General features: G+C 43.9%; 1 protein-coding gene across 18 annotated transcripts in view; it reads right to left on the bottom strand.

Moving 5' to 3' along the window:
- Positions 1-13,942, bottom strand: part of PUM1 (pumilio RNA binding family member 1) — an 859,012-nt gene that overhangs the window by 519,694 nt on the left and 325,376 nt on the right. For all 18 annotated transcript variants that reach the window (XM_069224905.1, XM_069224910.1, XM_069224908.1 and 15 more), the window contains one exon: positions 4,106-4,199. In XM_069224905.1, coding sequence (XP_069081006.1) covers positions 4,106-4,199 — 94 coding nt within the window. The remainder of the gene's footprint in view (positions 1-4,105; positions 4,200-13,942) is intronic.

The following is a 13,942-nucleotide window of genomic DNA, read 5'->3' as shown; positions in this document are numbered from 1 at the left end:
GATGTCTGCTCAGGTTTCCGAACCAGAAACGGAAGGAGAGGCAGAAATGCTTAGGCAAATATCCCTGTCCAGTTCATCCATAGAGCATTGCCCTTGGACTAATGGTGCACAAATCTTAAAGCAAAGCGTAGGCATTTTGCATTGAATTGTTGCGATTAGGTCTATGTCCGGGAACCCCCACTTTCAGAAGTAGGGAAGCAGGACTCGTGGATGTTGTAAAAACGTGTGGACTTGTTGCAGCATCCTGCTGAGGTCAGCACAGTTGGGGTGTGCACCTGGGAGATTTTATGCTGGTAGATAAGTGTTGTGGCCAAGGGCCCAACGGCAGATCTCTTGCGATAGGCAAGACAGTTGTAGAGCACTCACCGTGCCCAATCCTCCCAATGTCCTCCCCCTCCCCCCCACCCCCCAATGTGCATACTGCAATATTTGAGATCCCAGAGAGCCTGTACTGTGAGATCCTGAAGGTGGACACCTCATCCTGTCACAGAGGCACGAATGATCGGAGGAACAAGGTCTAGAAAAGGCCGCCCCTTTAACAGGTTGTTCTTGTTCCACCACTGAAGAGAGCTATAGGTACAACTGTCTGCCAACACTAGATCTTGCAGACGACCCTGTGTTAGAGACCATTAAGGTGCATTATATTTCTGCAAGAGGTGCATGCGGAGACAGGAATTTGGCACTACAGCAATTGAAGAGGCCATCATCCCCAAAAGCCTCATGATGCATTTGACTACAACATGTTACTGGGGTGAAAGCATGTGTTGTGTTTGAAAATGTTGTATTCTTGCTGCGTTTGAATAAGCTAGACCCATGTGCATATTCAGAACAGCCCCTAGATAGAATTGGATTTGAAGAGGTTGCAGGCGGGATTTTTGGAGGTTACTAGTGCAAACTGTCAGTGAACCAAATCTATGGTGATTTGAATGTGATGTAGACAACGTTTGAGAGTTCTGTCTTTCATTAGCAAGTCGTCCAGATATGAGAAAATGTAGATATATTTTCTGGGTAAGTTAGCTACAACCACTGTAAAACATTTTGTTAACACCCATGGAGCAGTTGTTATTCCAAACGGAAACACCTTGAACTGGTAGTGTGTGCTTGCAATCACAAAGCAGAGGTATTTGCGAGGCACTGGGTGTACTGGGATGTGAAAGTAAGTGTCCTTCAGGTGCAATTCTGAGAGTCAATTGCCTTGTTGAAGCAGTGGGATCACGTCCTGAAGTGCTACCATGTGAAAATGATCCGACTAGATTTAATACTTCAAAGGCCTGAGATGTAGAATAGGCCTTAACGACCCATCCTTTTTGGGGATCAGAAAGGATAGAGTATACTCCTGTCTCTTGAAGGTGTGCTGGAACAGGTTTCTATGGATCCCTTTTTTTGAAGATAGCATGAAACTTCTGTTTGAACAGTGATATATTCTGGAAAAAGTTTCAGTGCGAGGAGGAATGTCTGGAGGTGTGGAAATGAGCTCCAGACAGTAACCATCTTCGATAACTTCCAACACCCAATTGATCTGTTCTGTTTTGCCATGTCTGAAAGAATTGTGCAAGACGTCCCCTGACAGGTGTTGAATAGTCAGGGGAAGGAGAAGGGAGTCACTGTTTTGAGGCAGTTGAGGAGCCTCATTGGAAGGGTGTTTTGTCTCTTTCTCTACTGTTGTTTTCCCTGTAAGGACCTATAAAAAAAAAGTCTCTGTGGAAGGATGTGTGTGATTGCCCTTTGTGGTAAGAGGAAGAGGCGTCCGTAGCCATGTACTTGGAGGCTGATTTATAGAGCAGCCAACAAAAGGAACCAAATGTACCAGCGGTCTGTAAGGGACCCACCAATTGGGCCACCTCATTGTCTTTTTTCATTTTTTTTTAAGACTTGTGGGCCAAAGAAGTGCTCCTTGTCAAATGGTATATTAACAATAGTTTGTTGAGCATCGGGTTTAAATCTGGAAACGTGTAGCCATGCATGCCTGCACATAAGAACACTGGCATTTATTCCCCTGGTGGCAGTGGCAGCAGAATCTAGGTCACATTGGATGGAAATACTGGAAACAAGCTGCCCCCCACTGACACTTTCTTGGCCCGCCCTTAGTGTGCTTCTCTTGCAGGTACTGGAGGAGCTACTCCATCTTGTCCCAGTGACCACAGTCTTATCTTACTAGGAGGCCTTGTGCATTAGCTATATGTCTAGCCTCTAATAAAAATGGGGTCTGAGGATGAACCTTTATACCCTGAGGGATCATATCAAGAGTCACCTGTGACTGTGTAGGTGATGAGGAGAGGTAAGCAGAGGAGGGTGTGTTGCAGCAGAGTCTTTGTCTATTCTCATCTGTCTGCCTGGAGGCACTGGAACATCAATAGCCTTCCCAAACAAAAGCTGTGTTTTAGAAGGTGTTGAAATAACAGCTTTGACCAAGACATGGCCAGTCTGCGGCTGAATATGAAGCTGTGTCTGCTAGATACAGAGTTTCTCCTTTCTCATATGGAAGATGGACTCCATGGAAGTGCTCCGCTCCGAAGCTGGCGAAACGTTTTTTGGTGCCAAAGCGCTCTTCTGTTTTGAGATCAAAACTGTTGGTGCTGAAGCAGGTGGTGCTTTTTTCAGCGCTGGGGTGGTAGGTGCCAAATGGGAGACAAAAGCTATTAATGCCGGAGCAGGAGAGGCTTAAATTTGGGTGCCAAGCTCGACTGCTGGCGTCTGAATGTGTCTTTCGATGCATACATTAGCTTGACGGCAGTGGTGGCCCAGTAGCATTTGCTTCGGTGAGAGGTGCTGTTTTTTTGGCTGGACAGGGGAACCAGTACTCATGGTTCATTGAGCTGGAGGGAGATCTTGCATCTCAAGAACTGTGTCCACATCAAACTCAGCGAGTCGTCAACCATCAAGGCCTCTTGCATTTCTTGTTCTGGCTCTAACTGGACAATTTGTTCTCCGAAGAAGTCTGGGGTCTCTTCGAGCTCCTGTCGCTGCATCTCACGACAAAGGCTCTTCAAAGAAACAGAAGGTAGTCCGTTCCATCAGGAGGTCATTCTCTATGAGGTGGAATCATGAAAATGGCAGTCCGAAGGGCCTCTGCCGGAACGTTTCAATCCCATGGGTGATTTTGTCTTGTCCCAGAATGCAAGGAATAGAATGAATGTGTTTGAAAAGACAATACCAATGGTGGAGGCGGTATCTCGAATGGAACAGTCAAGAAGACTGCCTTGAATCAGAGCTCGGTGAAAACCCGACTGGACCACATGGCGGAAAAAAAAATCTATCAATGAAGCCGATGACCATACACATTGCCAGCAAGGAGTCGTCGTCACTACACCTCGGGACGCAAGACTTTTCAAAGAAAAACAACTTGTAACCTTCCAGACCCAACACTAGATGGCAGAAGTATGCAGAGCATGTTTATCTATAGCCACACATGCCATCATCCATATATGTATAAATAAAATACCACACCATATTCAAAGAATGGACCATGCACCCAATGGCTGGGGTGAAGCTCTGTGCCGGATGAGCCAGCTGGACGTGTTATTGAAGGACTGCAAACTAATTAAAGCTCTCACCCAGGAACCAGTTTGCTAAAGTTTATTGCTGGATACAATTTGTACCGGCAATAAACTTTGGCACACTAGTTCCTGAGTGGGCGTTTTCATTTGTTTAAAGCCCTTCGTATAAATATTATAAATATATTTACATATATATGCATACATATATATATACACACATATACATACACACATAATTACAGCCATTAAAACATTACTGCTCTGCAATTTAAAGTACCACGACCTAACAGTAGCACACCTCAAAGCTCTGCTCATGAGCACCAACTTCTACTGTTAGAGCAGGTTAACATTTAGATGCAATATTGACTTTATATATTTATCCAGAAAGAAATGCACAGCATGAAGTAATAGCCACTAAAGAATATATATTTTTAACCTTGAAGATACTTACAGACAATGAAATTATTTTAACTGATAAAAGTAGCTGATCAAAAGCAAAATGTGGGCCCTGTAGATGCAGTCAGGGATGAGGTGAACATGTGTTGGCCTGTCAGTCTATCAGACATATTGCTGAGGTCTATTAGTGAAAATGGAAATAAAGTGCTCACCTATATGAGGCTGGTGGGCTGCTGCTAATGCATACTGCTGCTGTTGGGCTGCGGTCAGCTGTTGCACAGCAAGTGCATTCGGTCTTTGGAACAGCTGTTAAGAAATCATATTTAAGTTTAAATCTTCAAAGATTAGCCATTTCTAAACTCTAAAAGTAAAACCCCATCTTTCTGTTCTGAACAGCTCCTTGCACACTTTGTCCTTTATAAACATATATTTGAAAATCAAATGATCTAAGAAGCAGTCACTGACGTATGCTAAACCTCTGGCTTGGTCCAAGAAATTTCTGGCGTGACGACATCTTCTCAACTGTAATACAACTCAGATTAAGTTTCATGAAAACATCAATGATGTTAGGTCAACAGAAACATGATTTAAACCTATACTCAAAACTGAGTTGCATTGTACATAAAAGAATAGAAACCTGTCTCATTAGTTCCGTTTAGGTGCACTGGTTTCCTGTATTTTAGACATTTAAAAATCAACAGCAAAAAATGGTCTAGGAGTTGAGGATGCATGCACAAACATAGGAAAATATGGGGGACTTGGGCAGAGGGTCTAGGCATGTCGAGGAGAAGGGTAGTTTCCCTGGAGTGTGACTGCTGTAGTGTAGTCGCAGAGTTTCCCTGACCAAGGGAGTGGCCTGTGACCTTGCACTCCAGGCCCTATCCGCACCGATCCGAACTCTCGGGTGGCTGCTGCCACTAACGTGGCCTGCCACTAACGCTGCCTGGCCCTCGCTGCCTGAAAGATTTTAGTTCACATGTCTTTACTGGGGAAGCGTAGTGCAATGTCAGCGCTTTGGCTCCTTATAAGAACACTGCTAACTGCATTTTTTGGGCACCCTGCTGCCACATGCTCCCCTGAGTGATGGTATTGTGTGGTGGGAGCTCTGGCTGATCCTTAGTCCTACATTTAGCCGCAGACGACTGGGTGTGGCCCACAACTAGTCCACCGATATTGACATTCCCACACTTCAAGGCCTTTGCACATTGAAAATTTGGCATTGTTCTCACAGTTCCCCTGTGGGTGCCCAGAAAACTGTGGATCGCCGTTCACAGTAATGTGCTGAATTTGCAGCTAGGGCTACCCATGCACAACATTACTTGAGGCTGGTGGCCCCTTGGGGCTCACCGCTAAACATACCACTCAATCTCCTGTTTGCCGTAAGTCGGCCTGCCACACATCAGATTTCCTTGCTGGCACTGGGTGGGTGACAGGCTTCACAACACTGGCTGCCTAAGAGGCCTTCACCGCCCCCGACTTTGAACCCCTTTATGCAGCACTGTTAACCTCTCTTACTGCGAAGTATGCCCTCTCAAAGCATGCTAGCTGCTGTGCCTCCCTCCAGTGCGCCAGCCCTAGAGAGACCTATTAAGTGGAAGGTCCTGTAGTCTCAGTAGGTTTGCTCACTAGACTGGACTGCGCACACAGAGGCACCTACCTCCTCGTGGGGGCTTCCTTGAAGGTCAAAATGGCAGCACGACTCCCCTGGTGCTAACCACATGAACCTGGAGGGATAAGGAGCCCACAATACCCTGGTCTGTGCATGATTGGAGTGACCTGCCTCCCGCTCCCAGTCTTTACTGCACCATGACAGGGAAAGCCAGGACTGTCAAATCACAGAACCCCAAGCTCCACACCACGGCGCTGCCCCCCACGCCAGCTGACACCCACCCTGAGAGCACATCAGCACCTAAAATCTACCCTGTGCAAACATTCGGACTATATTTGACAAACTGCCACATGCCATCCATAACGCAAGCATTGCTCAAAGCAAAAATTGATGTTGTATCCCTGGATGCAAACCAGCTGAGTGCCGACCAGCACAAGTTATGAGATCATATGGACGACACAGAACATGTTCTGTCCTCCATGGGCCCCACTGTGAGTGATCTTGTGGCCCACATGCGCAATGTAAGGGAGGAGGTGGCCTCTTTACAACGTCGCGCAGAAGAGGCTGAGGGGTGATCGTAGTGCAACAGTTGCTTTGTTTTCCAGAGCGGGCAGACCACCCCAGTGCTGAGCTCTTCTTCGAGAACTGCCTGATGGCCACCATTTTCGAGAACAGGGTCCCCAAGCTGTTCTCAGTGGAACAAGCACACCACATTCAAGGCAGCCCACCTCCACACACCCGGACCACTGCCCCGCCCCCTCAATGCTGGTTTCCTCAACTACCGAGCCTGAGATCACATATTACAGATTTTCTGCAACACGGGCCCCTAGTGTAATAAATGATCCAAGTTTAATAAAAGATGCGTAGGTTCTTTATTTGAAGTATCCCATCCATTCACGACTAGACAACAGCCTTCTCCTATCTCAGCCTCAGGAATAGAATTCCCTCACACTCTACTATCTAATATGTCATACATGACATCTACCACAGCCCTTCCCGCTTAAACATAAGATACAAAGTACACAGAAAACAAAATCACATATTGTACAACAAATCAAAACAAAAAGAAAAAAAAAAAACCTAACTTAATTACTGTGTGTTTTTCATTATTTACAATTCATGAAACCCTTTTTGATACCATATCCTCCCATCCTTAATTTTGACAGCATTCCTGAAAAGTTTGATGACTTCAAATGGACCCAAGAACTTACTTCCACTTTTACACAGAGTAGGTTTCCTGAGTAAAATTTCATCTCCAACCTTTACACCGACATTTCGTGTACTCTTCTTTTTATCAAAATATTCTTTCCTTCTTTTTATACATTTCTTCTCACACTCGTTCCCCCCCCTCTCATGCTGGACCAAGAGACCCTGTCATTTTTACCCCAACACACCCACCCCGGTGCCAACTGAGTGTTTCCTTTCCGACCTCTGAATAGTTCAAAAGGAACTTCACCAGTAGTAGAGTGTTGTGTGAACCTGTAAGCATGCAAGAAACTTTTAAGACCTACTTTCCAATTTGCTACCTGCCGCAACTTCCAATTGTATACATTCCTTTATACATTTGTTAAATCTCTCCACTGTGCCATTTCCCTCCGGATGATACAAAGAATACATTCTGTGTTCAATGCCCCTGCACTTTAGAAATTCTTTCATTTCAAAAGAAAAACTGCGGGCCATTATCAATTACGATAGAATTCGGTAAACCTTCACAGCTGAAAATGTCTTTAAAAAACTCAATAACCCTCTTGGTCTCAATACTACTAATAATCCCTATTTCAGCCCACCTAGAAAACTGATTCTCCAAAACTAGGGTATAGTTGGCTCCACCCTATCCATGAATTGGTCCAACAATGTCGACTGCCACCACATCCCAAGGTTTGCTAGGAAAATTTCTAACATACATTGGTGGTACTGTAGTTTTGTATACTTGGTCACTGTTACAACAATCTGGACATTCTCTGACCATCCTTTCAATCATCAAGTCCATGACTGGCCACCAATAGTTAAGACGAATTCTAGCTTTCGTCCTACTCATCCCTTGATGTTCCGCATGTCCCAACTCGATAATTTTGTCAGTCAGTTCAAATGGAACAACTAATCTTAAACCACGCAAAAGAAGACCATTCTCTACAGACAACTCATCTCTCACTCTCCAAAATCCTCCCAAATCTTCATCTTGTTTTACATTCGAATTCCACCCAAACTTAAGTGACACACACACGCTATAACACCAAATCCTCGGCTACAGCTCTCAACCATTCATCTTGTTCTACAATTCCTACAATTCCTTCAATTACAGTGCACACACTAACCGCACCCTCATGACTTTTCTCTAAGCACTCCTCCGCTTCAGAGCTAAGTCTTGACAAACAATCAGCAATCCTGTTATTTGGTCCCGGAACACAGAAAATACTAAAACAAAAATCTTGAAGATTAACAATCCATCTGCTAATCCTACTAGAAATCATATCTAGTCCTTTCTTCGTAAAAACTTCTACAAGTGGCTTATGATCAGTGAGAACATGAAATTCTCTTCCCCACACAAAATTCTTGAACTTGTTGACTGCCCAAAACACACTCAGAGCTTCCCTCTCAATAGTAGATTAATTCATCCCCCCCCCCCACACACACATACAAAGTCCTAGAACTGTACACCACTGGTCTGATATCACCATTACCCGTATTGTGTAGCAAAACTGCTCCTAGACCTTTCGTACTAGCATCTGTCATGATTACACATTTATTTTCAGGATCAAACGAATTCAAACTCCCAATTGTCGACAGTTCCTTTTTTATACCTTCAAATTCCTTTTTACATTCTTTATCCCACGTGAACTCAATCCCTTTCTTTAGCAGTTTCCGCATGTGTTCAGTCTTGGAGGCTAGATTAGGTAAAAACTTAGCATGAAACTCCACCATACCAAGAAAAGACACTAGCTCCTCTTTCTTTTCAGGATTACGTAGTTTTAAAATGTTCGTGACAAGACCCTCTTTTGGATACAAACCCTTAGAAGTGATTTATGACCTAGATATTCAATTTCTGTTTTGCAGAAAGAACACTTCTTTATCTTGAGCGTCAAACCATGATCTCTCAGTATGGTTAAAATCTTTCTTACTCTCATTTCATGCTCTTTTTCTGTCTGTCCATGTATTAATATGTCATCTTGGAAATATTTAACCCCAGATTCTGAGCCGAATAAATTATACATCATGCGCTGAAAGACAGCAGCAGCTGACACCAAACCAAATGGCATCCTTATAAACCTAAAACTTCCAAATGGTGTAATAAATGTGGTATAATCTTTCGAGCCAGCATGCAACATAACTTGATACGCAGAAGTCAAATCTAGCATGCTGAAGTATTTTGACCCATGTAACAGTGAGACTATCTCAGTTATGTGGGGTAGTGGAAATTGGTCACTGACTACGCACTTATTAAGATTTCTCAAATCAATGCATAATCTGATTTCTCCAGTTTGTTTGCGTGCAACAGCAATAGGCGAAATCCATTTAGAGGATTCTACTGGTTCAATTATTCCTTCCTTGCATAACCTCTGTATCTCTTTTTCAACATCATCCTTAATAGATACTGGAATTGGACGCACTTTGGATACTACAGGAACAGACCCTTTCTTAATCTTTATATGATGGACATACTTCTTTAAACATCCTAATTTGTCACTAAATACTTCCTTGTATTCGTTAACCAAGTCAGGTACAAATAAAACTTTCTCATTTTGCACTGAAAGGTCAATCACCTCACGCAACATTTCAACAAACTCACTCTTAATCATAACGGGCATAGGTGAATTAGGGTCCAAGATAACATTTAGCTCCTTCTGTTGTGGCCAACTCAAAACACTGTCACCTTTAACAGGAACATAAACTTTTCCAAAAGTTGTGTTAGTTTTGAAAGAAATTTCAGTTTCAAAATACCCTCTCAGTTCTATAACCTGCCCACCATAAGCACCAGGAATCACATTGGGATCTTTCAAATTGACTCAAATGTTTGTCGAATAAGTCATTAGATATTAAAGTCAACCATGCACCTGAGTCTAATAATACTTCACTCTCAAAACCCCCAAAATAGTAACAAAATCTTTAGGGTGTTTTTTCTTACCAGCTTGCGTACTAACAGATAGTATACAATCTTCTACAACTTTCACAGGTGTTCGACTTTTGCTGGACTTACAACACTTGGCAAAATGTTCCTTTTTGTTACATATTTAGCAAGTCATGTTGAGAGCTGGACATTTCTTATAAGAAGCATAATGAACAATGTTTCCATAATGAAAACACTTAGGGGGTCATTCTGACTTTGGCGGGCGGCGGAGGCCGCCCGCCAAAGTCCCGCCGTCATAATACCGCTGCGCGGTCAAAAGACCGCCGCGGTAATTCTGAGTTTCCCGCTGGGCTGGCGGGCGACCGCCAGAAGGCCGCCCGCCAGCCCAGCGGGAAACCCCCTTCCATGTGGATGCCGGCTCCGAATGGAGCCGGCGGAGTGGAAGGGGTGCGACGGGTGCAGTTGCACCCGTCGCGAATTTCAGTGTCTGCTTAGCAGACACTGAAAATCTTGGTGGGGCCCTGTTAGGGGGCCCCTGCAGTGCCCATGTCATTGGCATGGGCACTGCAGGGGCCCCCAGGGGCCCCATGACACCGGTTAAAGCCAGCCAGGTTCTGGCGGTCAAAACCGCCAGAACCAGGCTGGCGGTAAGGGGGTCGGAATCCCCATGGCGCGGGACACCGCCGGTTTCCCGTTTGACCGCGGCTGTACCGCCGCGGTCAGAATGCCCATGAATGCACCGCCAGCCTGTTGGCGGTGCATCCGCGGTCCCCGGCCCTGGCGGTAGTCAACCGCCAGGGTCGGAATGACCCCCTTAGTGTCTTTGAACCTAGCGCACTGCTCTTGATTGATTTTTCCATCTTCTTTATCTCCATCTGCTTCTTTGCAGATATTTTGTTCTTTTTTTGGAGTAATCTTATTTATTGCAATAGTTTTACTTCCTTCTAATTCCTCGACACAAGCTAGGGTTTGTTTCACACTCTTAGCCAAAATTATTACTTCATGTAGAGACGGATCACTTTGTCCCCACAGATCTTGTCTTATTTTGTCACTTGAACACCTCAACATAAACTGATCTGATACGCTCATCAATAGTAGCTCCAAACTTGAATGTTGAGGCTAACTTTCTTAGAGCAGTTACATACTCTTCAATACTTTCACCAGATGCTTGCTCTTTCATACGGAAATTATAACGCTCCAAAATGTTGCTAATCTTAGGTAAGTAATGTAGGTCTAATTTTTTTAAGCACATCTCAAATTCATTTAGATCAGTACCTTCATCACCTGGGTCAGGTAAAGTTTCAAAAACTTCCTGTCCTTCACAGCCCAAACAGTGCATGAGTAAAGATGTTTTTCCTTCATTAGACAAATTGGTACCAAAAACTCTGGAATAATGAAGAAATTAATTTTTCCATTTAGACCAACTCATGGGAGGTTCTACTGGCATAGTTAAAAAGAAAGGTGGAGGTGGAATATTTTGCATAGTAATAATAAATAAATCACTAAAATTGTCTTTTGTTATACAGTATTTTGAAAAAAAAAAAAATAGCTGAAAGATGCTTATTTACTGAAAAAAATGGCCTTAAGAAAAGCGTGTGTATCGCTGAAGAAGTTTCTGTCCAGGTCTCTGAGATGAGTAGAAAACTGAAAGGATGTTTTCTATAGGAATTCCTTTTTTAACTTCTGCAATACGTAGCCCCTCGGATAGCGTGCGTATCGCTGTAGTTCTTTCTTTCACCGTCATCTAGATAGCTTAACACGAAAAGTTTGATTTCTAAAGGAAATCTCCTTTCCTCCTCACCACTGCGCATGCGATAATGCGCAGAGCTTCGATAATGATCGAGGATGCTTTCTTCCTGACTGCACATGCGCGTGAGAGCGTGCACAGCTTCGATAAACATCTTTTCTTTCTGACGGCTGCACGCAACTGCACGTGTAAATGTAGCACTGGTAGAACACAAGCAATGCTGCTCAGCGTCGGAACACTTGCACACGTCAAGACTCCGAGCAACAGTCACGAGAGCGGAGCAGTATGTTGACTTTTAAATACTCAACGCTCGCTGTCTGAAAAGTTGGGCAATAAGTCAATAATTGAAATAAGAAGGGTGAAACTGGCTCACCGGGTTCCACAGTATAATGAAGATCCAAATCCTTGGTTTTCCAGATGGTACTTATCCCGATCCTTGTCAAATTTCGAGAAGTCTCGAGGAAAGTCAAAATTGCGTAACTGTATGGTGTTAGGACACTCCAAAATCTTCCTTACCACAGCTCGTCACCAATGTTGTAAATGATCCAAGTTTAATAAAAGATGTGTGGGTTCTTTATTTGAAGTATCCCATCCACTCACGACTAGACAGCCCTCTCCTATCTCAGCCTCAGGAATAGAATTCCCTCACACTCTACAATCTAATATGTCATACATGACATCTACCACACCTAGCGCTACGAAATGAAAATGTCACTTACCCAGTGTACATCTGTTCGTGGCAATAGTCGCTGCAGATTCACATATTGTGCACAGTCCGCCGCCTGGTGTTGGGTCGGAGTGTTACAAGTTGTTTTTCTTCGAAGAAGTCTTTTCGAGTCACGAGACCGAGGGACTCCTGCTCCTTTGTTCCATTGCGCATGGGCGTCGACTCCATGTTAGATTGTTTTCCCCGCAGAGGGTGAGGTAGGAGTTGTGTATGTTAGTAATAGTGCCCATGCAATGGAATGAATAAGTATGTACCAAATAAGGTTTAAGTAATATATTTACAAATATACAAATGTTGAAGATAACTTCCAAACGGCTACAGGCTCCCGGGGAGGCGGGTGGGCACATGTGAATCTTCAGCGACTGATGCCACGAACAGATGTACACTGGGTAAGTGACATTTTCAGTTCGATGGCATCTGTCGCTCTAGATACACATGTTGTGCATAGACTAGTAAGCAGTTATCTCCCCAAAAGCGGTGGCTCAGCCTGTAGGAGTGGAAGTAGTCTGAAATAAGGTTTTTAGTACGGCTTGACCTACTGTGGCTTGTTGTGCGGATAGCACGTCTACACAGTAGTGCTTGGTAAATGTGTGAGGCGTAGACCATGTGGCTGCCTTACATATTTCGTGCATTGGAATATTCCCTAGGAAGGCCATGGTAGCGCCTTTCTTTCTGGTTGAGTGTGCCCTTGGTGTAATGGGCAGTTGTCTTTTTGCTTTAAGGTAGCAGATTTGGATGCACTTAACTATCCATCTGGCTATACCATGTTTCGATATTGGGTTTCCTGCGTGAGGTTTTTGAAATGCAATAAACAGTTGTTTAGTTTTTCTGATGTTTAGTTCTGTTGATGTAGTACATTAGTGCTCTTTTGACGTCTAATGTATGTAGTGCCCTTTCAGCTATGGAATCTGGCTGTGGGAAGAACACTGGTAGCTCTACCGTTTGATTTAGGTGGAACGGTGAAATAACCTTTGGCAAAAATTTAGGATTGGTCCTTAGGACTACTTTATTTTTGTGTAGTTGGATAAAAGGTTCTTGTATTGTAAACGCCTGAATTTCACTTACTCTTCTTAGAGATGTGATGGCGATGAGAAATGCAACTTTCCAGGTTAGGAATTGTATTTCGCAAGAATGCATAGGTTCAAAGGGTGGACCCATGAGTCTTGTTAAGACGATGTTGAGGTTCCATGAAGGAACAGGTGGTGTCCTTGGTGGTATAATTCTTTTGAGGCCTTCCATAAACGCTTTAATGACAGGTATCCTAAATAGTGAAGTTGAATGGGTAATCTGCAGGTATGCAGATATTGCTGCAAGGTGTATTTTTATGGAAGAGAAGGCCAGGTTCGATTTTTGTAAGTGTAGTAAGTAACCCACTACATCCTTTGGAGATGCGTGTAATGGTTGAATTTGATTATGATGGCAGTAGCAAACAAACCTTTTCCATTTGCTTGCATAGCAGTGTCTAGTGGATGGTCTTCTAGCTTGCTTTATGACTTCCATACATTCTTGTGTGAGGTTTAAGTGTCCGAATTCTAGGATTTCAGGAGCCAGATTGCTAGATTCAGCGATGCTGGGTTTGGATGCCTGATCTGTTGTTTGTGTTGTGTTAACAGATCTGGCCTGTTGGGCAACTTGACGTGGGGTACTACTGATAGGTCTAGCAGTGTTGTGTACCATGGTTGCCTTGCCCATGTTGGTGCTATCAGTATGAGTTTGAGTTTGTTTTGACTCAATTTGTTCACTAGATATGGAAGGAGAGGGAGAGGGGGAAAAGCGTACGCAAATATCCCCGACCAGTTCATCCATAGGGCATTGCCTTGAGACTGCCTGTGTGGGTATCTGGATGCGAAGTTTTGGCATTTTGCGTTCTCCTTTGTTGCAAATAAGTCTATTTGAGGTG

Source organism: Pleurodeles waltl, chromosome 3_1 (assembly GCF_031143425.1).
Source record: "Pleurodeles waltl isolate 20211129_DDA chromosome 3_1, aPleWal1.hap1.20221129, whole genome shotgun sequence".
Classification (NCBI taxonomy): Eukaryota; Metazoa; Chordata; class Amphibia; order Caudata; family Salamandridae; genus Pleurodeles; species Pleurodeles waltl.
Note: the sequence above shows the minus strand (reverse complement) of the source record. Positions and strands in the feature narration are given on the sequence as shown.